The sequence below is a fragment of the Schistocerca cancellata genome, chromosome 4, assembly GCF_023864275.1.
Source record: "Schistocerca cancellata isolate TAMUIC-IGC-003103 chromosome 4, iqSchCanc2.1, whole genome shotgun sequence".
Taxonomy (NCBI): Eukaryota; Metazoa; Arthropoda; class Insecta; order Orthoptera; family Acrididae; genus Schistocerca; species Schistocerca cancellata.
The window spans coordinates 363,910,431-363,934,535 of record NC_064629.1 but is presented as its reverse complement, the minus strand read 5'-3'; the positions used below and the strand labels follow the sequence as shown (position 1 = coordinate 363,934,535).

General features: G+C 35.8%; 1 protein-coding gene and 1 non-coding gene across 3 annotated transcripts in view; both read left to right on the top strand.

Moving 5' to 3' along the window:
- Window positions 1–23,633, top strand: part of LOC126183995 (proton myo-inositol cotransporter-like) — a 536,443-nt gene extending 512,810 nt beyond the window's left edge. The window contains exons 10-13 of one of the 2 annotated variants that reach the window (XR_007536824.1): window positions 2,203–2,355; window positions 6,217–6,373; window positions 6,801–6,903; window positions 22,464–23,633. Coding sequence is in view for 1 of the 2 variants with exons in the window: in XM_049926349.1 (XP_049782306.1) it covers window positions 2,203–2,355; window positions 6,217–6,373; window positions 22,464–22,503 (350 nt within the window). In the remaining variant the exon portion in view is untranslated. The remainder of the gene's footprint in view (window positions 1–2,202; window positions 2,356–6,216; window positions 6,374–6,800; window positions 6,904–22,463) is intronic. The other variant, XM_049926349.1, reaches the window with a different exon arrangement.
- LOC126186575 (U6 spliceosomal RNA) lies at window positions 10,494–10,598 on the top strand. The gene has a single exon (XR_007537646.1). It is a non-coding gene; the product is annotated as a U6 spliceosomal RNA (small nuclear RNA).
- Window positions 23,634–24,105: the final 472 nt, after the last annotated feature.

Sequence of the window (24,105 nt, the reverse complement as noted above, 5' to 3'; positions counted from 1 at the left end):
AGCAACTCTCACCCCCTCTCTGCATTTAAATAATTAAAATTTTCACTTGCTTCATAACTTACTGAAGAATCAACAACAATGAATTTATTTCTGCTAGGAAAGCTGCTAGCTACCTAAAATTATTAATACTATCTAAAACTTTTATACAGGCTTTTTTTAACAATAATTTTTTTGTGATAATGATATCATGCAAGTCCTTTCTTTGGTATTTAGATTTTTTATTTTCAGTGTATAACTTGGCATTTTTACCTTGATGTATCAGTTTCCCCTGCTTTTTAGTAGTTCACACAAATCTATAAACTTTCACAGATGTTCATAGAGCCTAACTTATTGAGGTGTTGGCCAATTTTTTTCCCAGACATTTATCATTTAAAAAGCTTACTTGGTTCAAACAATATTGCCCCAAGACATCACACTGTTCCCTAGTGCCACTATCTATATGTTGAGGTAAGTATCACTTGCTGATCTTCTGGGAACAATACCACTGATTGCCAGCCTGCAAACTGTCTATGCAGATTTTGCTGATCTAATCAGATTTTGTGTTCCACTCAGTATTTCTTCCTTATTGCTGCTGTGGATATTTTGTTTTCACATGGATTAAATCACCTTTGTAGTTACCAATTCTTTCAGTTTTGTTATCATTTATGGCTATGTTCCTTTTCACACTCAAGTATATTTTTAGAAAGGTCTCTTTGGCTGATGGGCTTGAATTCAAAGTTGAACATTGATCTTACTGTCTGGCACAATAACACTTTTAAACATGGAATCACCTGTTAATAGTAAATTTTGTCACTTCCTTTCCTAGCAGCTCTTACACATTTATCCTTTTCATGGTAGATAACTGTTTTTCATTTATATTTTATCACTTGCTATTTCTCTGATGGAGTTCTCTGCAACATTTTTCACTGTATTACATGTATGTGAATTTTGCCACTTTGTCCAGTAATGAATTATTTTCCACACACACAGGACTTTCTTTCACTGACTATTTTAGCATTTGTTTATTTTAGTGACTGTTGATGGCGATCATTTTGCCAAATGAGGTCAAATTAGAGAGGAGTAGGCTATGTGCTGGCAACAGCTTTTACCTCTGTTCCTTTCAGCTATAACACACACACACACACACACACACACACACACACACACACACAACCACCACCACCACATCACACTATCCAAATACCTCTTCATAGTTATTCATGATGCATGGACACACCTGACACCTTGTAACAGACTAGATAAAGCCAATGGCAAACCACGTCCACTAGGACCTTGGCCAGGACAACAGTGTGGGACTGCCTTGCCCTTTCATCCCTCCCCCACCCACCCACCTACTTCACCTATCTTACGCTGAATCTCATTTCCTGAGTATGCGATCGACTTCAACCTTTTGCCCTTCAAAAATGCTGAAACTGATGCTAGTTATGTTGGGAATATTTTCTACTGAGCTAACTTTCTGTGGACAGAATCTTAAAAATATATAAATACTTTCGTAGGACAGTCTATCAACATATTCTCTAACATGTACACAAAGCCATTACAAGAAGCATATGGAATAATGTACTGTGTGTCATAAACTAAATAAATCTGTTAGTTGAATATACTTTTTAAAAAGCAAACTAATCTAAGCTAATATAGAATAACAAATAGTATATGCATTATAAAAGTCTGATGTTGCAGCAGTGTTGTCCCACTGTATGTGTTAGTACGTTGAAGGTAGATGTTCTCCATTCGCCACTCGCTTACTGGACAATTGTCAGTTTGTGTAGTACTCTGATGCATGAAAGCAAATTCTTTAACTACTAGTTAACAGTTTGTCCATGAATTGGTATGATATTTAGTGAGAAAACATGAGGCTTGGGAAAGATAAACCATCACTGAAAGATGCTTTACTTGGGGTCTGAAGGACAGTGAACAACTTAATGAAAAATGCATCATGAAATTAAGGTGGAAACCAACATGCATGTAGCATAAGGCTGTGGAATACCATACATTCCTGTCACCCCTCGCACTCCTTCTTTCTTTAAATCTCCACTTTGATGTATATGATATAGTCTTAACGATAAATTTTCTAAACTTATTACTTTTTTGTAGTAATACATCACTTGATACTATAAACAACTTGAATGTATTTTATACTCACTGAAGACTATACTAGGCTGTCTAATTTGCTCTATTTGTAATTGTTACCTGGATTTACAGGTATGGGTACTATGCCATGGACAATAAATTCTGAAATATATCCAACCTGGGCCAGAAGCTTTTGCAATAGTTTTGCAACATCTACAAATTATGGATGTAATCTGATAGTCTCAATGACTTTCCTCACACTTACTGAAGTGTTGACCAAGGAGGGTAAGTTAGATGTAGTTAACAAATCATCACATTTTGTGCAAATGTTTATTATGTAATAGGTGGTAAAATTTCAACAAGACATGAAATTAATTTGCATAAAACACTTAGATAACTCCTGCTCCTGAAGATAATTGATTTGCATAACAATGTTTCATTTACCAGTACTATGAAAGTGCATATTGTTGAATTTTCATTACTGGTTTTAGAGTTATCTAAATAGAAGGAAAATTAATGTAGTATTAAAACTTTACAGAATAAAACAATGAAATAGGAATGGAGGGTGGAGGAAAGAGGAGGACATGCAGAGATCATAAAATATTGACAAAGAACTAGAATACTTGGCGACTAAGTGGCTGAGGAAACTAGAAGTTAGGATTAACATAAAGAAAATGAATAAAACTAAAACCAAAAATGTTTTGCTTGGGAGACAAGATGAAAACAGGCAGGTGCAGTGGGTTGCTATAGTTAACTGTGAGGGGCAGAGAGGTTTTTGGATTTGTGTTTTACTGGTTGTGTGTTTGGCAAGAATTCTGGTTCTATTTCCAGCTGAAAACTAGTTGCAGTGCTACGTTATGATACAGTAAATGATGAATTATCTATGTGCATAAAGGAAGATGGTGTGAGAGATCAATGTGAAATCACTTTGGACATCCTTTGTGACCTGAATAGATAAGGGCAGTAAGTAGTAACCTTAATGCTACAAATTTAGTTCGAAAATGGTGGTAGACAATATTGTGTTGTTGTAGAACACTAATTCAAGACACAGCATGCCGTTTTGGTGGGGAATGTGCAGTTTCATTTCCTACAAGTGTGATTTGATAAGCTAAGAGAGATTGATTTAAGACTGCTAGAAAGTGACCTTTTTCCAGGTTATAGGGGCAAACATTTGACTTTATATTATTATTATTATTATTATTATTATTATTATTATTATTATTAGTCGTAAAGATCCCAACATGGAAGACGCTAAGTAAAGATGGTTCACTTCTGGGGCTTCTTATTCTTCTTGTTTGCCCACCAGGTCTTCATTCTTTGCGAGAATTCAGCTTTTCTTTCTTCGCTCCATTTTGTTCCAGTTCTCGGCGCTTTTGTCTCTGGTTTGACCTCCCATTTGTCAACTTTAAGTTTGAAATTGTTTCTTTTGTTCATGTCTTCAGTAGTAATGTTGGCTAATTCCAGATCTTTCTTTACATTTTTGATCCATTCTCCTCCATTAACAAGGGATGCTACGTATCTTACTATTCTTTTTGTAAGTCTGTGATTGGGAAGTCTCATTATGTGGCCATAAAATTTTGACTTTATATTAATATGAGAAAATTGTGAACTTTCTGTGCTGTTAAGGACATTTATGTCCGATATTACAACTTCCTTCCTGAAATTTCTCATTCGCAGTTGTTCCAAAGGTAAACTGATTTGTCTCCCTGGCCTTATGTAGTTGCAATGATATGAATTAATTTTTAATCATATATAATGTGAATTATGTTTTGACAACATAGTTATTTACATGGATCTTAAGTGTTAAGTCTCATTTAAATGCTGTGCTGGCATTGTGTATATGAAAAGAAGCTGTGGCCTTCCACCATATTGTATTGAAGATTGATAACAATATTTATATGTGTGTTTCATATAACTAACTTTCTTATTGATTTTCCAGCATAATTTGATGCTTTTTGTTTGTCACAATTTACATGTACTTTCCTGTCCTTTTTTTAATATACTGTGTGATCAAAAAGTCAGTATAAATTTGAAAACTTAATAAACCACGGAATAATGTAGATAGAGGGGTAAAAATTGACACACACGCTTGGAATGACATGGGGTTTTATCAGAACAAAAAAAAAGACAAAGTATTGCTAGACACGTGAAAGATCTCCTGCGTGCGTCGTTTGCTGATGATCATGTGCTCAGCCGCCACTTTCGTCATGCTTGGCCTGCCAGGTCCCCAGACCTCAGTCCCTGCGATTATTGGCTTTGGAGTTACCTGAAGTCGCAAGCGTATCATGATTGACCAACATCTCTAGGGATGCTGAAAGACAACATCCGACGCCAATGCCTCACCATAACTCCGGACATGCTTTACAGTGCTGTTCACATTATTCCTCGACTACAGCTATTGTTCAGGAATGATGGTGGACATATTGAGCATTTTCTGTAAAGATCATCATCTTTGCTTTGTCTTACTTTGTTATGCTAATTATTGCTATTCTGACCAGATGAACCGCCATCTGTCGGACATTTTTTGAACGTTTGTATTTTTTTGGTTCTAATAAAACCCCATGTCATTCCAAGCATGTGTGTCAATTTGTACCCCTCTATCTACATTATTCCATGATTTATTCAGTTTTCAAATTTATACTGACTTTTTGATCATCCGGTATTTATGAAGAACCTTTCCCTATACCACTTGCATTTCAATTGATGCTTCATTTTTACTGGTACATATTGCCTGTTTCTGTGTCTAAATATTGAAGACAAGACACTGTAAAAAGTCTTCTACAAGTACAGGACAGGCATAAAGGAATTACACTTTGCACTGAAAATGATCTTCAAAGTGGAACATAACTACATGCTTATTGGCTGTTGGAGTGTGTTTCAGTGGATCGGATATAATATGTTGCTATCTGACGGATTCCATATTTAAGATACTTACCATTTCAGTTCTTCAAACTTCCTGGCAAACTAAAACCATATGCCAGACTGGGACTCAAACCCAGGACCTTTGTCTTTTGCAAGTATGTTCTCATCTGCTTGAGCTGTCTGAGCATGACTCGTGACTCATGACGTGTGACAATGTGTGCCATGCTTGGATAGCTCAGTCAATAGAGCAATTACCTATGAAGGCAAAGGCCAAGGCTCGAGTCCCAGTCCAGCACACATTTTTTTTTCTGCTGGGAAGTTTAGACTTTGTGCAGACTCCATGCCAGAGTGAAAATTCATTCTGGGGTTCACTCCTCATCTGTCAGGTGCTTAAGAGTATATTCCTGTAGTACATACTAGTTGCCTTCACATCTAATCCTTCAGGTATGGGACCTGAGTACACTTTTGCAGGCTAGGAGCATCTGCACTGGCAGTAAACCAAACACACATTTGTCAGGTGCAGTCTCATGGGTAAAAATTTACTGCTGGCTTCTGTTGATGACATGTGGTAGATATTACTTCATAAGCTAAACTTAGTTATCTGTGCTGATGCACTGTTAAGCTCTTTCTCAGGAAATTAATGAGCAGAAAGAAATTGGAAACAATCTTATCTTATGGAAAAAAGTGTAAACTGGTACATTACATACTTAGAAAGCTAAGGAATTTTTCAGCACAAAGTGCACTCTCCAGTCCAGTGAGAAGATAAAGGAAGGACCACATGTGAATTTCTGGCTGCTGCTTATAACAATACTGTTCAAAATCGACAGGAAGATGCTGTACAGTAGGACGCTGCTTTGAAGATTGGTTTAAAGTATAGCACAGTGAAAGTTTATTTTAAGTGATCACATACATTTTAACTGTAATAAAGATCTATCCTTAACAGTTCAAAAATTTGAATAATTTCAGACAAATGATTCCTGGGCTAGAGCAATATAAATAAAATGCTGCAGCGTTACACCAGCTGACCACACAAAAACTACTGCCAGTAGGATAGGCCGGGCAAGAGCCAATAAACTTTTGGCTGAGAGAGAGAGAGAGAGAGAGAGAGAGAGAGAGAGAGAGAGAGAGATATGCCTTTACTCCCATTATTTGTATTTCACCCGGGGGGCTTTCCAGTATTGTATCATTCTTTTGTTCATAGTATTTGTAATAAGACAGTGATAGTTGTTGAATATAGAAATCTGATTATCCCACACACATAATGTATCATTAACTCATTTCCAGGTACATTTTATCTGTATGCTGGGATAGCTCTCCTGGGATTGGTTATCTTGTTCTTCATACTACCTGAGACCAAAGGAAAATCACTGGAGGAGATGGGACAGCTGTTTTCTGGACCTTGGTGTGCAAGAATGAAGAAAGAAAATGCAAAGAATGTTCAGTACGTACATATCATGGTTGTTCTGAGGGTCAGCATAGTGCTGACATTGATTACTGGTATTACATAACATGCTGCTCTCCCAGCCTGTTGCCTGCTTGTTAATGTTACTTTGTTTGTGATAGAAGTCAGTGTTTGTGAATCATATGTGCTTGCTTGCTCATGTACTACCCACAACTTAAATGATAATACAAACTACAACAGGACAGGTCTTGGTGCTTTGTATGCATTTACTAAGCTAATGCAGATTATCAATTATAGAAATGTCCTAATGCTATCCCCATAACTCTTCCTGCTTAAGTAGTCACAACAAAAGAAAAAAAAATGTGGTTGTGTCACAAATGGGTTTACGTTAAGGGTAGTTAGATTTATGTTTTATTTCAACTGTGGTTAACAGTTCCCACTGTTTTATTACCTGTTTCTCATAAAGGATGGAGCAATTTCTTTCTAATGAGGAAAGACAGAATGCAAAATATTGAATGCTGCTGGTCTCTTTTTCGCATGTCAACTGCTGCTGCACCATGTCATCTGTGGTAAGTCAAGGGCACTGTCCATCACATCTTTAAAATTCAGACTGTAAGTAACGTAAATTTATAGAAGCAAGCTTGTCTTTCGATACAGTATGTTCACTGTGTAACTTCTTTATAACATTTGTTTCACACCTGACTCTCAGTTGAGTGCTTTTTGTTGTTTTTTTGCTTGGGCTAAGCACTTTCCTTGCACTGACCCATCTTTGTCTGGTCCCAGAATATGTTACTTTTTATTATTCATTACCATCGCATTGTGGTAGCTACCCTCAACAAGAATTTATTAGGGAAGATACATGAAATACAAAATGTTGGATTAATTTTAACTGAACACTGACACAAAAATGAGATAGCCAGTTACTCCAGTCTTACCCGAAATGTTAATGGAGCAAGATACTGACTAATTGTTACATGTAAAAGCAACTGAAATTAGCTTATTTAGAATATGAGTACATTCCTTTCCCCAGAATCACCAAATACTTCACAGTATGTTGCTTCATTTCTGTTGATATTCTCTCCGTCACTGGTGAACTGTGCTAACAAACCAGTCATGGCTTGCATCTCCATTGTTATCAATAAGGGAAATAAATATACGTACACTCTCTTTCTCAGCACTATATCCTGTTTTACAGCTCTCATATGGTATAAACTGGTGTCTACTAATAATGTAATATACTCAATTTCTTGCACAACTTTTATATACCTTGTTTGTCCTTGTGCACAAGTACTATCTCCTATTGCCAGATGTGACTTATTTCTCTGGGAGTTACTAATGTAGAGCTGATAACTCTTATAGATTGTTGGATGAAAGAATTTCTGATAGACTGACTGTACTTTGTTCTGTATGCCAGTGGTGATCACATTTTTTCTGTTTTTAATTACTTCAGTAATTTAATTTTCAAAATATGGAAGTACCTAAATGCAGTGTTACTAATAATATTAATGACAGAATTAACTTTGAGGCTAAACTCTGTAGGTAAAGTACAAGAGAATGTCTTGGTTCAAGTAATGATAAATTCATAAAAATTATTTTAAATCGTATTAGCAGTGATGGAGAGCAAAATAATAAAATTGCAGTTTATTAGCTGCTGTTTCAATCATTTAAAAAATACCAAAAGATTATCAGATGCATTTTGGGCGTATTCAGTCTTTCAAAGCAGCATTGTTACCTTTCATGCAACTGCTTGAGGTATGTTTGGTGGAAGTAAAGGCACACACCATATTAAATCACTTACAGATAAGTGCAGGAATAATGTCTGACTGCTAAAATATATTTAAATCCTAATCAGGAATTTAGTACGTCTCTCTCTGCTGCACGGACGTAAATAGGAAGATGAGACAGAAACCAGAAAAACTTAGATAAAACCATGGGAAACTCCATAATTACCAGTTTCATGTTACATCCAGGAACTTACTTCTAATATGAAAATGAGGGATACAGCTGCTGACCAGTGATTAAATTAAAAACAGAAATTAACAATACATAAATGTAATTATCTGATTTCTTTCACATAATGTGCAGTGCATAGTATGGGTTCAGATAATGGTAAACTCCATAAGTAGAATTTTTTTATCTAATAAGATGGCCTACATTTGTGAAAGTTGATGGTCACCACTGTGATGAGCTCAAGGTGCCCGCAAGTTTAAAGACGTAAAAGACATACAAAATATATGGAAAGCTGATTCATGTTTTAATATAGCAGGATTTTTAGTATGTCAGTGTACAACACTCAGATTCTAAGGTAATGTAACCACTGTAATACAGACATATGTTGTGAATGCAAGGAAACATGATTTTATAACAACTTTTGATGAGAAGTCTGAGAAAGAAGATAGGAGGGCAATGGATCCAAGAAACTCAGCTGAAGATAACAGATGCAGAGAACAAAGATAAATTAACTTCTTCTTAAGAGCCACAGTTTTTCAGCAGAAATAGAACATAGAAAGACCACAGAATTTCAGAAAAATTGAGACAATTATGATTGGAAAGAATGAAACAGTATTGCACAGATTGCAAGAACTGAATGATACAGACTTCAAAGAAAGATAAACTGAATGTGGAATGATGGAAATGGTCCACCATATCCTGTATAGTTAATAATAATAATAATAATAATAATAATAATAATAATAATAATAATAAAGGGAAATTTGGAACTAAAAACAAAGTTCACATCAAACTCTTTCTCATAAGCAAACTATTAGTTAACTGATTCATTAGTTTTCATTTATTAAGTGTTTTTATTTACAGAACACATTTTATAGTTGAATTAAGTAGTACATACACTACTGGCCATTAAAATTGCTACACCAAGAAGAAATGGCCATAATAACGGCCTTGATACGCCTGGGCATTGAGTTAAACAGAGCTTGGATGGCGTGCACAGGTACAGCTGTCCATGCAGCTTCAACACTATACCGCAGTTCATCAAGAGTAGTGACAGGCGTATTGTGACCAGCCAGTTGCTCGGGGACCATTGACCAGACATTTTGACTTGGTGAAAGATCTGGAGAATGTGCTGGCCAGGGCAGCAGTCGAACATTTTCTGTATCCAGAAAGGCCCATACAGGACCTGCAACATGCGGTGGTGGATTATCCTGCTGAAATGTAGGGTTTCGCAGGGATCGAATGAAGGGTAGAGCGAAGGGCCATAACACGTCTGAAATGTATCGTCCACTGTTCAAAGTGCCGTCAATGCGAACAAGAAATGACGGAGACGTGTAACCAATGGCACCCCATACCATCACACCGGGTGATACGCCAGTATGGCGATGATGAATACACGCTTCAAATGTGTGTTCACTGCGATGTCGCCAAACACAGATGCGACCATCATGATGCTGTAAACGGAACCTGGATTCACCAGAAAAAAATGACGTTTTGCCATTCGTGCACCCAGGTTTGTCGTTGAGTACACCATCGCAGGTGCTCCTGTTTGTGATGTAGCGTCAAGGGTAACTGCAGCCATGGTCTCCAAGCTGATAGTCCATGCTGCTGCAAATGTCGTCGAACTGTTCATGCAGATGGTTGTTGTCTTGCAAACGTCCCCATCTGTTGACTCAGGGATTGAGACATGGCTGCATGATCCGTTACAGCCCCATGCAGATAAGATGCCTGTCATCTCAACTGCTCGTGATACGAGGCTGTTGGGATCCAGCACGGCATTCTGTATTACCCTCCTGAATCCATCGATCCCATATTCTGCTAACAGTCACTGGATCTCGACCAACGCGAGCAGCAATGTCGCGATACAATAAACCACAATTGCGATAAACTACAATCCGACCTTTATCAAAGTCGGAAACATGATGGTATGCATTTCTCCTCCTTACAGGAGGCATCACAACGACGTTTCACCAGGCAAAGCCGGTCAACTGCTGTTTGTGTATGAGAAATTGGTTGGAAACTTTCCTCATGTCAGCACATTGTAGGTGTCGCCACTGGCGCCAACCTTGTGTGAATGCTCTGAAAAGCTAATCATTTGCATATCACAGCATCTTCTTCCTGTCGGTTAAATTTCGCGTCTGTAGCATGTCATCTTCATGGTGTAGCAATTTTAATGGCCAGTAGTATATATGAACCATTAGAAATTTGTACCCCCCTCAACAGGATATATTTTGTGACTGGAACAATACAAAGATGATTAGCATGGCTCCGGTGCAAGGATGACATACAAAACAATGAAACATTCCACATTTTTACCAAGTGTGGTGTCATAGTGGTAAGACACTGGACTCATATTTGGGTGGACAGTAATTCAACTCTTGGTACAGATGTCCATATTCAGATTTTCTGGTATTTCCCCCAAACTGCTTAAGGCAAGTGCAAGGATGGTACCTTCAAAAGGCTTCAGCTGATTTCCTTCCCCAGTCCAAACCTGTGCACAATCAGTAATGACCGCATCAGTGATGAGATGTTAAATGCTTATAAGTTCCTTCCGTTCTCTCCCAAAAATATCATGGATTTTTATGAACAGTCACAAGGTTTTGAATGACTTTGAATATTTCGATGACAAGACTATAGGTATAGACATATTATACTTTGAATGATAGTGTAAAAAAAAAAAAATACCAGAGTGACAAGGAGTAGTAGCACATCATAAATTAATTTAAATAATCAAATCACTCTGTACATTATAAAAATATTCATAGATATTCAACCTCCATCTGTTGTTGTGGTCTTCCACACCCTCGACGCTGCCCTCCAATACTAAATTGGTGATCCCTTGATGCCTCAGAACATGTCCTACCAACCGATTCCTTCTTCTGGTCAAGTTGTGCCACAGACTTCTCTTCTCCCCAATCCTATTCAATACTTCGTCATTAGTTATGTGGTCTACCCATATAATCTTCAGCATTCTTCTGTAGCACCACATTTCGAAAGCTTCTATTCTCTTCGTGTCCAAACTATTTACTGTCCATGTTTCACTTCCATACATGGCTACACTCCATACAAATACTTTCAGAAACGACTTCCATACACTTAAATCTATACTCGATGTTAACAAATTTCTCTTCTTCAGAAACGATTTCCTTGCCATTGCCAGTCTACATTTTATATCCTCTCTACTTCGACCATCATCAGTTATTTTGCTCCCCAAATAGCAAAACTCCTTTACTACTTTAAGTGTCTCATTTCCTAATCTAATACCCTCAACATCACCCGACTTAATTCAACTACATTCCATTATCCTCGTTTTGCTTTTGTTGATGTTCATCTTATATCCTCCCTTCAAGACACCATCCATTCCGTTCAACTGCTCTTCCGAGTCCTTTGCTGTCTCTGACAGAATTACAATGTCATCGGCGAACCTCAAAGTTTTTATTTCTTCTCCATGGATTTTAATACCTACTCCGAATTTTTCTTTTGCTTCCTTCACTGCTTGCTCAATATACAGATTGAATAACATCGGGGATAGGCTACAACCCTGTCTTACTCCCTTCCCAACCACTGCTTCCCTTTCATGTCCCTCGACTCTTATAACTTCCATCTGATTTCTGTACAAATTGTAAATAGCCTTTCGCTCCCTGTATTTTACCCCTGCCACCTTTAGAATTTGAAAGAGAATATTCCAGTCAACATTGTCAAAAGCTTTTCTAAGTCTACAAATGCTAGAAACGTAGGTTTGCCTTTCCTTAATCTTTCTTCTAAGATAAGTCGTAAGGTCAGTATTGCCTCACGTGTTCCAACTTTTCTACGGAATCCAAACTGATCATCCCCGAGGTCAGCTTCTACTAGTTTTTCCATTCGTCTGTAAAGAATTCGTGTTAGTATTTTGCAGCTGTGTCTTATTAAACTGATTGTTCGGTAATTTTCACATCTGTCAACACCTGCTTTCTTTGGGATAGGAATTATTATATCCTTCTTGAAGTCTGAGGGTATTTCGCCTGTTTCATACATCTTGCTCACCAGATGGTAGAGTTTTGTCAGGACTGGCTCTCCCAAGGCCATCAGTAGTTCCAATGGAATGTTGTCTACTCTGGGGGCCTTGTTTCAACTCAGGTCTTTCAGTGCTCTGTCAAACTCTTCACACAGTATCGTATCTCCCATTTCATCTTCATCTACATCCTCTTCCATTTCCATAATATTGTCCTCAAGTACATCACCCTTGTATAGACCCTCTATATACTCCTTCCACCTTTCTGCTTTTCCTTCTTTGCTTAGAACTGGGTTTCCATCTGAGCTCTTGATGTTCATACAAGTGGTTCTCTTATCTCCAAAGGTCTCTTTAATTTTCCTGTAGGCAGTATCTATCTTACCCCTAGTGAGATAAGCCTCTACATCTTTACATTTGTCCTCTAGCCATCCCTGCTTAGCCATTTTGCACTTCCTGTCGATCTCATTTTTGAGACGTTTGTATTCCTTTTTGCCTGCTTCATTTACTGCATTTTTATATTTTCTCCTTTCATCAATTAAATTCAATATTTCTTCTGTTACCCAAGGATTTCTACTAGCCCTCGTCTTTTTACCTACTTGATCCTCTGCTGCCTTCACTACTTCATCCCTCAAAGCTACCCATTCTTCTTCTACTGTATTTCTTTCCCCCATTCCTGTCAATTGTTCCCTTATGCTCTCCCTGAAACTCTGTACAACCTCTGGTTCTTTCAGTTTATCCAGGTCCCATCTCCTTAAATTCCCACCTTTTTGCAGTTTCTTCAGTTTTAATCTACAGGTCATAACCAATAGATTGTGGTCAGAGCCCACATCTGCCCCTGGAAATGTTTTACAATTTAAAACCTGGTTCCTAAATCTCTGTCTTACCATTATATAATCTATCTGATACCTTTTAATATCTCCAGGGTTCTTCCATGTATACAACCTTCTATCATGATTCTTAAACCAAGTGTTAGCTATGATTAAGTTGTGCTCTGTGCAAAATTCTACCAGGCGGCTTCCTCTTTCATTTCTTAGCCCCAGTCCATATTCACCTACTATGTTTCCTTCTCTCCCTTTTCCTACACTCAAATTCCAGTCACCCATCACTATTAAATTTTCGTCTCCCTTCACTATCTGAATAATTTCTTTTATTTCATCATACATTTCTTCAATTTCTTCGTCATCTGCAGTGCTAGTTGGCATATAAACTTGTACTACTGTAGTAGGTGTGGGCTTCGTATCTATTTTGGCCACAATAATGCGTTCACTATGCTGTTTGTAGTAGCTTACCTGCATTCCTATTTTCCTATTCATTATTAAACCTACTCCTGCATTACCCCTATTTGACTTCGTGTTTATAACCCTGTAGTCACCTGACCAGAAGTCTTGTTCCTCCTGCACTGAACTTCACTAATTCCCACTATATCTAACTTTAACCTATCCATTTCCCTTTTTAAATTTTCTAACCTACCTGCCCGATTAAGGGATCTGACATTCCACGCTCCGATCCGTAGAACGCCAGTTTTCTTTCTCCTGATAACGACATCCTCTTGAGTAGTCCCCGCCCGGAGATCCGAATGGGGGACTATTTTACCTCCGGAATATTTTACCATTTTACCCAAGAGGACGCCATCATCATTTAATCATACAGTAAAGCTGCATGCCCTCGGGAAAAATTACGGCCGTAGTTTCCCCTTGCTTTCAGCCGTTCGCAGTACCAGCACAGCAAGGCCGTTTTGGTTATTGTTACAAGGCCAGATCAGTCAATCATCCAGACTGTTGCCCATGCAACTACTGAAAAGGCTGCTGCCCCTCTTCAGGAACCACATGTTTGTCTGGCCTCTCAACAGATACCCCTCCGTTGTGGTTGTACCTACTGTACGGCTATCTGTATCGCTGAGGCACGCAAGCCTCCCCACCAACGGCAAGGTCCATGGTTCATGGGGGGAACCTCCATCTGCACAATCAAATGGGCAAATGGGCAATATATCTGACAACTTTCAAGAGAAAAGGCTTCATAAATTATAAGATTATTACTTATTCATATTATTGTCACATTTATCAAACCGCATCCAACTGCATAACCTCCATCTGCACAATCAAATTATGCAGTTGGGTGTGGTTTGATAAATGTGACAATAATATGAATAAGTAATAATCTCATAATTTATGAAGCCTTTTCTCTTGAAAGTTGTCAGATATATTGCCCATGTGCCCATAATTGAGAGACAGATCATTTTTTTAAGAAATGTAAAATTTGTGGTAACAGCCTTCGCCATAACTCAGCAATAGTAATGCAAACTGAGAACCCTTTTCCTCATTCTGAGCTGTTTAAAATACATCAAAATTCTTGCACGAATATGAGGATTGCCCATATGAAAAGGTAATTACACACTGGAGAATAAATGGTGAATAACTGGAGACATGTGGAATTTTGTTCGTACATTTGTGCATGTCGGGTTGTGGTGCTGCAAGTAAATTGTTTTTATAGTATGTTGGTAGGTGGTGTAAACGGAGGATTCTGAAATGATGAAAAAGTAATCAGTGGTTTTGAATTATGTCATCAATAGCATTTTCATATGATTGGAATAGTGGCAGCTGTGATCTCAACCAATTATAATAAGCTGTAATGTTATAGAGGAGTTGCACAGTATTTATTCGTTTGATAAGATTGTGAATGATTTCATGTGTGCTACAGTATGTTCTGTTTTCTATTTTTGTTGATGGTCTACAAAAAGTACCAATGTTTTATAGTAAATATTGTCCGGAATATATCTGTTTTGGTGTTGGATGTCATAGTCCTAAAATATTGGTGGTTGTTTTTGTCATAGTTAGCTGGTGCACCAAATGCTTTCACTTTTTTGGAGGAGAAATAATGTTGCCTGTTGTATGTGCAGCATGTTATCCTTGATTTTAATTTGAAAATATTATTCAAATTACCATTGTTGAGTAATAATAAAGCCACTATAAAATGATCAGAAATGAATCATAACAACAGATGCTCACTGACTGGATTTTGGCTGTGCAGAACAAGGAATATGAGCAGGCACTGGAATTTAGGAATTCAAACTCTTATAAATACTTCACATTTTTCATTATTGTCTAATCATTTTTTGTTGCACACAAATCATTTAATATTAAGAGTCAATAAGTATGCCCACTCAGTTGTCTTCTCCATCTTTTTGTGAATGTGTCCCAAATTTAGACAATGTATTTTGAAAAACTTGTTATCTGACAAGGTAGTTACATTTAAATTTGTATAATCCAAATATTATGCAATTCATGCTATCATTTATCATTTGTGTTACCTCATTTCTTACAGTGAGCAGAGTTAGACAAATAGAAAGAATATTTGAAGTAAAATTTAAAGAATATTCCTACCACTTGAGTGACGTAGAAGTGAGTGAAGTAGAAGTGAGCATTTCATCATACAAAACATGACCTGTATTTTTAGCTGTAAGGTTACTTTTTTTTTTAATTGTCTGAGTTGATACTTCAGAAGAAAAGGAACATGCAAGATGCTACAGCAATAATTTTGAGAGATATATAATGAGAGGTAGAGAAAGCCAACACAGAATCATGGCAATGGAGTTCTCCCTCCACTCCAACCCCCTCCCCCCTGGGGGGGGGGGGGGGGAGGTTCTGTAGAGATTGACACTATCATTAATTTTCTCTGCCCTCCCTCACCCTGTATTCTTATTGAGTTCTTCTTTATTTTATTTTCCAAACTGTTCTAAGTGGGCACATATTATGAATTTTCTTGTTTCTTTTTGTAAATTTGGAATGGTTGTAAAATTACAGAAGCCACTATTTATTTTACACTATTTCATATTATTTTATAATTAAACCAACTAGGTTTCTTAAATAAAATACAGAATTATTGATTGGAGTTCCTAGAAATTAAAACATATGGTATATTTACTGTTAAGAGTTTGTAATTATAACTAAACTTACCCCACATAACAATTTCTATGCAGAAAATGGGTGAGTGTATTAGCAGGAACACAATTAAAATATTGCCTAGGAACTGGAGAAAAGGTTAGCCCTACAATAAAAGAATATGGTGACTGACATGCCCAAGAAATAGATTGACTTGAAATGTATTATAGAGAAGTTGTTGAAACAGATTAACTTTGTGCTGTGGAAATTAATCTTGCTTTGAGATAGATGTATGGAGTGCATCTCTGTCTTCTATGGGGCAGGTGTTGCATAGTGGCGTAGTATGTCACAGTAATATAAACTACACACACTGCATCTCTTTGGACATTAAGTACCAATGACTTCAAAGAACAGTGGAGCAATGATGAAACTAACTTTGAAGTTACACCTCTGTATGCCAAGGAACTTCATGCATATCTATCAAGAGTAATGACCCCATACTCATCGAATCTGTGTGTTCTCTGCTGACTGCACCCATGGGAGAAAATGTGCTATGCCACTCTATATGATGCTCAATGACTGGGTACCACTATCTTACTTCCTAGTATGGAAGCAAGGAGCGAAGTTAAAATGCCTTTTCTTCTCCTGTTGTCAAATGTCTCTCAGTATGAACCTTGAATAGATACATTGTTTGAATTTTTTGAGGCACCTTCCAAAAGGTGGATGATTGGATGTTCAAATGGTGACACAGCTTGCACACTGCTTGACATTAGGTGGTGGTTGCCTCACCAATAATAATTATATCAGCTATCTGTGTAGGAGTGATCGTAAACCTCTTACCAAAGCAAGACTCTGTTCATAGAGCAGTGCGCAATTCTTTCAACCACAGAAATTTTCAAAGTGCATCCACAGTGCTCTTATTACCATAAAGGAGTTGCCTGCACATTTTTTTCAAAGTATGTGTTTACACTGACTGTAATGTTTCTGGTTGATGAAGCTACCAATACATGTAAATAATGGCTCTATGTGATAAAGTTTCATGCTAATGAAAGCAGTGTACTATAATTTAGATGTTCATTCAGGTACGGATACAAGTAACTGTATTATGAAAAAGACTATCCAACAGCAATTTGATTTTGAATCTCTCATATAATTACTGACAAAATTAAAATTTTTGTCATAATCTACTAATCTTACATTAAATGTTAACCACAGCAAGACAAGTTTTACAATTAGAAACTGTTTCTTGAGGTAGTGTAACTGATGATGTGCAAATACCCGGACTTCATTCATACAGTATTTGACAGCAAGAGCACTTAGCAACTTCCAACAAATTTTAAGCCTAATTTCAGTACCCATCCCTGACCCCAATCTGCTCCCCATGTTAATGTTGTTCATGATACAGGTTACTCTACTTTATAGTTTTGAAACTAGACAACTGGCACTGATGATAGTTTTATGCAAGAATTCACCTGCAAAGGGCTGAACAAAATAATATAAAAACACTGATATAAGCACCTTATTTCCAGAGATTATTTTCTAACATCCTTGGAAGTGTTCAGTGATTGTTGTAATGGTTTGATCAACAATCATGTTAGCGCTTGTATACTTCCAACAATGGCAAATTATTTGTGTCCTCATAGTGGTAGTATTGGAGACAACAGTTACAAATGTGCTAAAAGTATCCAAAGCTACTACATATGGTATTAGGACATTGTGCCTAGTTCATAGGAAAACTTTGTTTGTTAAACATAAGAATGAAGGAAAAACTATGCTCACTAAAGATAGGATGACATCGAAGTGGATTGTTAAAATTTAATAAGCAGACTGATGCCACTGATGCATAAATGAAAAATTTGTGGTGGTGTTGCTTTTGCCAAAACTGTTGTAAATTGGGTGACTACAAAGATGCTGCTGCTGTAGTGCAAAGATCACAAATCCTGAACTGTTATTCAATGGAAATGTTTAATGCAGCATTTGTTAAGACTTGTCTTCTTCCAACTACATAACTTCAGCAAGGCTCTTTAGTGGTTTGGAGGGTTATATTAATGTTCCCAAAGAGTGCCACAGTCACAATGAATTAAAAGGCTTTTCTGGTAATATCTATGAAACTATTGTAGGTGATAATGTTGATGCAGTTGTGTAGACACTGTTTCAAACATGGAACTGAATTTTGAACATGATGCTCTATATATGTTTCATGAGCACGAGGATGGAATAATGTCTTCTCTGGCACGAAAATTAACAAATATGAATCTTTTCAAACTATTATGGTCTGTGTTGGAAAAACAATGCCTTGCTGCCATTCTCCATTACTTTCAAAGAATTTAAATAGTTGTTTTCACAATGAATGCTATAAAATCTCATTGACGTCCTTCCAAGGCTAGTAGTACTATCCTTTGTTTGTATATGTAACAGCATATCTTTAATAGGATTACAGCAAAGCATCTAAGAACATTATTGAACTCATGTCTGTTTTATGAAATGGAAAACACAAATGTATACGATATTTGCAGAATAATTGGTATTTTGAGAAACTGTGCTAGGTATGTTTCTGGATGGGAGACTCATAAAATTAAATTGCTAGTAGAATGCTATTTTCAATTTTAGGAGGTTATATTTAAGACATTTTGCCTGTGAGTAACATTAGTTTTTTGAATTACAAAGAAACAATATTGGTCAAAATTTTTACTCTTTCACTTGTTTGATTTCATATTTGAGCGAAACAGTGAGAGCAAGAAATTTATATTAATAACAAATTCTGAAAATATTCTTGAAAAATTGTTTTTCATATCTGTTTCTTAAAGCATTCTTTTATTTCTTTAGGAAGCTTTGTAAATCTCCCTGCCTTGCTTTCTTCTCCTTATGCACTTAAAGGTATTTTGAATATACTCAATTAGTTTCTTACAAATTTGAAGTCTTCATAAGAAATAATTATTCTTGATGATGATATCATTTTATTCTCTTCAGTGGTAAAGGTCCCCATTTCATTGTCAGAATTCTTTGGAAATTCATGTCTTGCTCATAGCTTGTGATACTGTTTTCATTACTGACTGTAATCAGTTTCAAATTCTGGATATAAATATTACCTGTTGCCATTTCAGTACCAACAAATGGCACAATGAATGTGAGTTTATGAAATTAGTTTAGCTGCACGATAATGAGGGAATGATTGGCTGTGGTCTTACGAGAGGGCCCATTCTGGTAGTCACATGAAGAGATTTAGGTAAACCAAAGAAGATAGAAAACCAGAATGGGAAGACTCAGATTAGAAACGTGTTTCTTGGTTAACCACTGCACAAACTTGGTTGGTCAGAATATTTTTAAAACAATTGTGTAATCCACATCAGGAATTTGCAGTCAAATCAAAAACATAAAAGGAATATATTGTAGTCCTGCAAAAATAGATTAAAGATCATATTTTTATGTGAAGATAACAAAACTACCAAATATATTGTGCAGCTACTAATCACTGCTTTGATCAGATACTAATATATAACATTAAACACCATTCTGCATTTGACTGACATTTTGACATTGCGGCAGTTTTAAGCTCTGTGTTAAAGATTTCCTATATCTTTACAACTGAGCACTCACCATGTATTACTCATTAAAAAACAACAAAGAAGTAAATATTAAAGAAGTTGTTACTAACGTAAAAACTGTCAAGTAAATATATGAATACACACACTTACACTGCTGAAGCATGAAATATTATTTTCTTAGTCTGTAACGTTAGATTAAGGAATTGATTGACTGTGTAAGTAATAAATGCAGGTAATAAGTGGACTAATAACAGTTCTTGGAGATGACTCATAATCAATTTGAATAGTTTAAGATGTTTTATAGATACATAAAGGAGAAGTAAAAAAAGGTAATTTTTAAATATTTGTAGTGAAAAGATCTAGGTTTGAATAACAGTAACTACACAATACACATCAAATTTTTAGCTACAAAACATATGCTTAAATTGCTATGACAACTATACACAAATTGATGAACAAAACTAGTAGTAAGCATATGTAAGGCAATTAGTCATTATCAGGTGGTTTATTTTGTATGTGGCAGTGTTTGCTACTGTGCAAAATACTGAGTTGTATGAGATTCAAAGTAAAAGTAAATTGTGAAACAGTTGTTCAAACTGAAGAATTTCACTAGCACAGTATAATACAGCTTCCAGTGCTTCATATGATGGGCCTCAAACAGAGGAAACAGTATTTGTTAGCAGAAGGTCTACGAAGAAATTCCAGTAACAACAGAAAATGAAGTTAACAGGAGTCACAATTCAATGAGGGCACCATTTACTAACAATGTATTTACTTAAAAGCAGTCACAAAATTGGAATAAATTAACAAATTTTCAGTTAGAAAGCCTGATATAAATTTCATTTTTTATTGTTCCAGTTTTTTAATTTCTGTCTACTTTCCATGTTACCATTGTTATTTCATGTTTTCGAGCATGCATTTTGCTTTTAATTTGTGTTCATGCTTCAAGCACTGTAACACTCCTTTTGTAAAATTGCTGTTTCTCTTGGAGAACATTTTCTGTTCTTTTGCTTTTGGGAGACAATTTTGACACTGTACATTCTGTAAAATACCTCTGGTATATGTGTTGCTCATCTGATTGTATTTAGAGGTTATTTTTAGCGTCGCAGTCAGATGACGCTATCATTCTTACCAGTTCAATGTAACCATTCTCTTCTTAAGATTCTTTTTCATTGTCATCAATTAGGTGTATGATATTTTTATTTATATTTGTCATCTCCTCATTTACTGATGTTGCAAATGAACTACAACCTTGAATGTTGTTTAAATCTTTATCAGAACAACATGTTGACAATGATTATAAACTATCTTTTATACAGCAAATTTTTTCAAAAAATTATTGTGAGCACATTAAAATAGATACAGATTGCTGCATATAACTTCTGAATGAAAGTCCGTGTCAGCATAGGATTCGAAATAGAAATAAATTATGCCTTCAGAAATGCAAAGTTCTTCTGTCTGCATTCTGTAGCAGTAGGCCTAATGAAATTATGCCTACAGTTTTATGCAGTTCAACCTTGAAAAGTTTTGACTGACATTGTTTTTGCTAGAGTTGACATGGCACATGTGGTTACATTAAGCTGAAGCATAATAATTGTAAACTGCATATTAAAATGATACCTTTTCATCCAGGAATGCTTTCTTGGACCTTTTCTTTACATTTTCATAACATCTCAGCCATAATTTTCCCCAGTTCTGTGAATTAGACACTGGCATCTTTGTTCCACACCTATTCTTTGTTGGCTGTAGCAACTTTATAAGGTTTTTTATCTTCAATTGTGTCTCTATACTGATTCAGTATTGTTTCCAGCAATAAATAGTTTTTAACTTTTCCAGTTAGGTGGCTGAATCTGCCCTTTGGGGTCTCCCAGTCATTCATACCATATGACTTTACTTTATGTAGCTGGGGAGAAGTTTGAAAATTGCACCTTTTTCTGCTTGCTTTTCTCCAGCCTTACAACATGCCACCTTTGGTGTGATTACTATCTGCAGTTAAAGTGCGATAATCATATTGATAGCTGATTTTAGTGCATGTTTCTGAACATGTTTTATGCTAATTTAGATCAACAGTGAACCTCACTCAGAGGACCCAAGTTTAGGGTTACACAATAAAGTGGATTCCTGAACATGTTAATTTATGAGCTAAGTCAAAATTGATCTCCAGTCAGCAATGTTTATACAGTCAGCTCTGAGTATTTTAAACTTTCATATTTTGGTTGATTTTGTGGTAGAAAAGGTAACAATTTCTAAATTCAAAGTTAATATACTGAACTAGTTTTACTGAAGGGCAGAAGTAAATCTGTAGCCCATGAGCAGGGATTTCAATCTACCTTTAGTTAAATTTTTACTGTGTAGTTCAATGTATTGTTTGTTTCCTGCATGATTGTTGCTGTTCTGTGGCGCATGGTTTGATTATAACATGTCAAGATATGATGATATACTATAAACTGTTTTTTACTCCAGACATTTTCTGGCTAAATTATTTATGCCTAAATTTTTTTAAGCAAACTTGCCTGTCTAGTATGGTATATTAAGTTTGTTTTTAGCTATTTACAGTGCCATATCTGTGCAGCAAAATGACTGTTGTCAATTTTCAAATCACTTGGCACAAGAGGTAGTAAAAACCCAAAATGTACTTCATATTTGTGAATACTGAATTAATGAAAATGCATTAGTTATAAAATTAGTGTAAAACATATTAGAATCAAGTGTTTTGAACATAAATTAACTGTTAATTAATCCATATTTCCTGTTTTGTTTTGCAGAAATTCAAAAATTACAGAAAATGCAAGCAGCAAATTGTGATGCTTCTTTTGCAGTAGTGGAAATGAACGCAGCTGGAATTTAGCATTGTTGAGTATTCTTGAAAGGTATTGTGTGTACCAGTTGTGAAATATTTTGGTTATAACCAAGGTGTTATAAGGACTTCTTGGTGAGAATGCCAAAGAAAATAGCATTTCTTATTGTTCATTCATTCATTACTCTGTGGGCAGAAAACTGTATATGAGTACAGTGTTTTAGTAATGTGTATTTATGTTGAGTTAGTGTCAGTATGTTACATGCACTTTTCTGAAGAGAACTGAATGTGGAGATTGTGTCCTGCATTTTAATAGAGTGGAAAAAAGATTTTTAATGACAGATATTTTTATATAGTTATTTATATTTGAATTATAAATTGCAGAAACAAGTTCCATGTACTGATACCTGTTTCCCTAGCTTGAGAGTGATTGTTGTTGAAGTTACTGATTAAAAGGAAGTGTATTCACTGTTGTACCTTTATCTAAAATGGAATAAAATGACTGATTTAAGAATTTCTCATTTTTAATGAAGTTTGAGGACTGTGAAATTATCTAATTATTTATTCTGAGTAATGAAAGTATGTGCAAAACATTTGCTGCTGGTAATTACTTAATCATTTGCGAAGTGAAGTGGAGTAAATAGAATTTTTTGATTATATAACTTATCACTATAAAATACAGTGTGTAAAATTATTAGCATAAAACACATCATTTCCCTACTAGGATAAGGAATTATTTATGTATTACCAACTTCAGATATGTGATTATTAAATAGCACTTACCTGTTGATGTCCTGAATAAAGTAAATGCACACTTTGTTTTAGCACTACTATGTTACTCAGATAATGGTGCTTTTTCACTGTTCCTTACAGTTTAATGTTTCCCCTCACTGCATTTAATGACAAAATATGTACATTTCACAATTTGTGGCATTAATGTACTTACAGGAAAAGAATAAATTTATATAAAATTTGTCATTTACGGTGTTTTCCTAGTATCACAAGATAGCAGCAGATCTGTCATGTCTGTTAAAACATTTATGACAAAAGCAATAGTGTCATTATTTGAGAGAAATAAATGCAGTGATAGCCATTAATATCAGTCACTTGCTGATGAAAAAACACCTATTCCCTGGAATCAGAATGTCGTAATTAAACTTGAAGTTTTTGTGACAGTGGTTTATTAACAATATGATGTACCAACTGATAAGTGCAAATACAGTGAAACAACTGAACATTGTTACCTGTTAAATTGCTTGCAAAACACCACAATTGTGGTGTAAAATTAAGTTTGTTTATTGTGTATGAGGTTGGTTTGTATTCAGGTATGTATTTAAAAAATTGAATAAGACAATGTAGTGCTTCGTCATTTTTAATGTAGTACATGCAGTCCATGTGTTTACTTGTTTACAGACACAATATTTCAAATTATGATGCTACTAGTCACTTGTCAATGTGCTACTTTATTTCTGAACAGGTTACTCTGCTGTCAAAGACTTAAAATCACTTAAAACTGCAACAAATTTTACTAGCTATGAACCAATTTTGCACCATTTAAGAGTGGAATTGCAATTTTCAACCTACACTATATGGCCAAAAATCTCCAGACA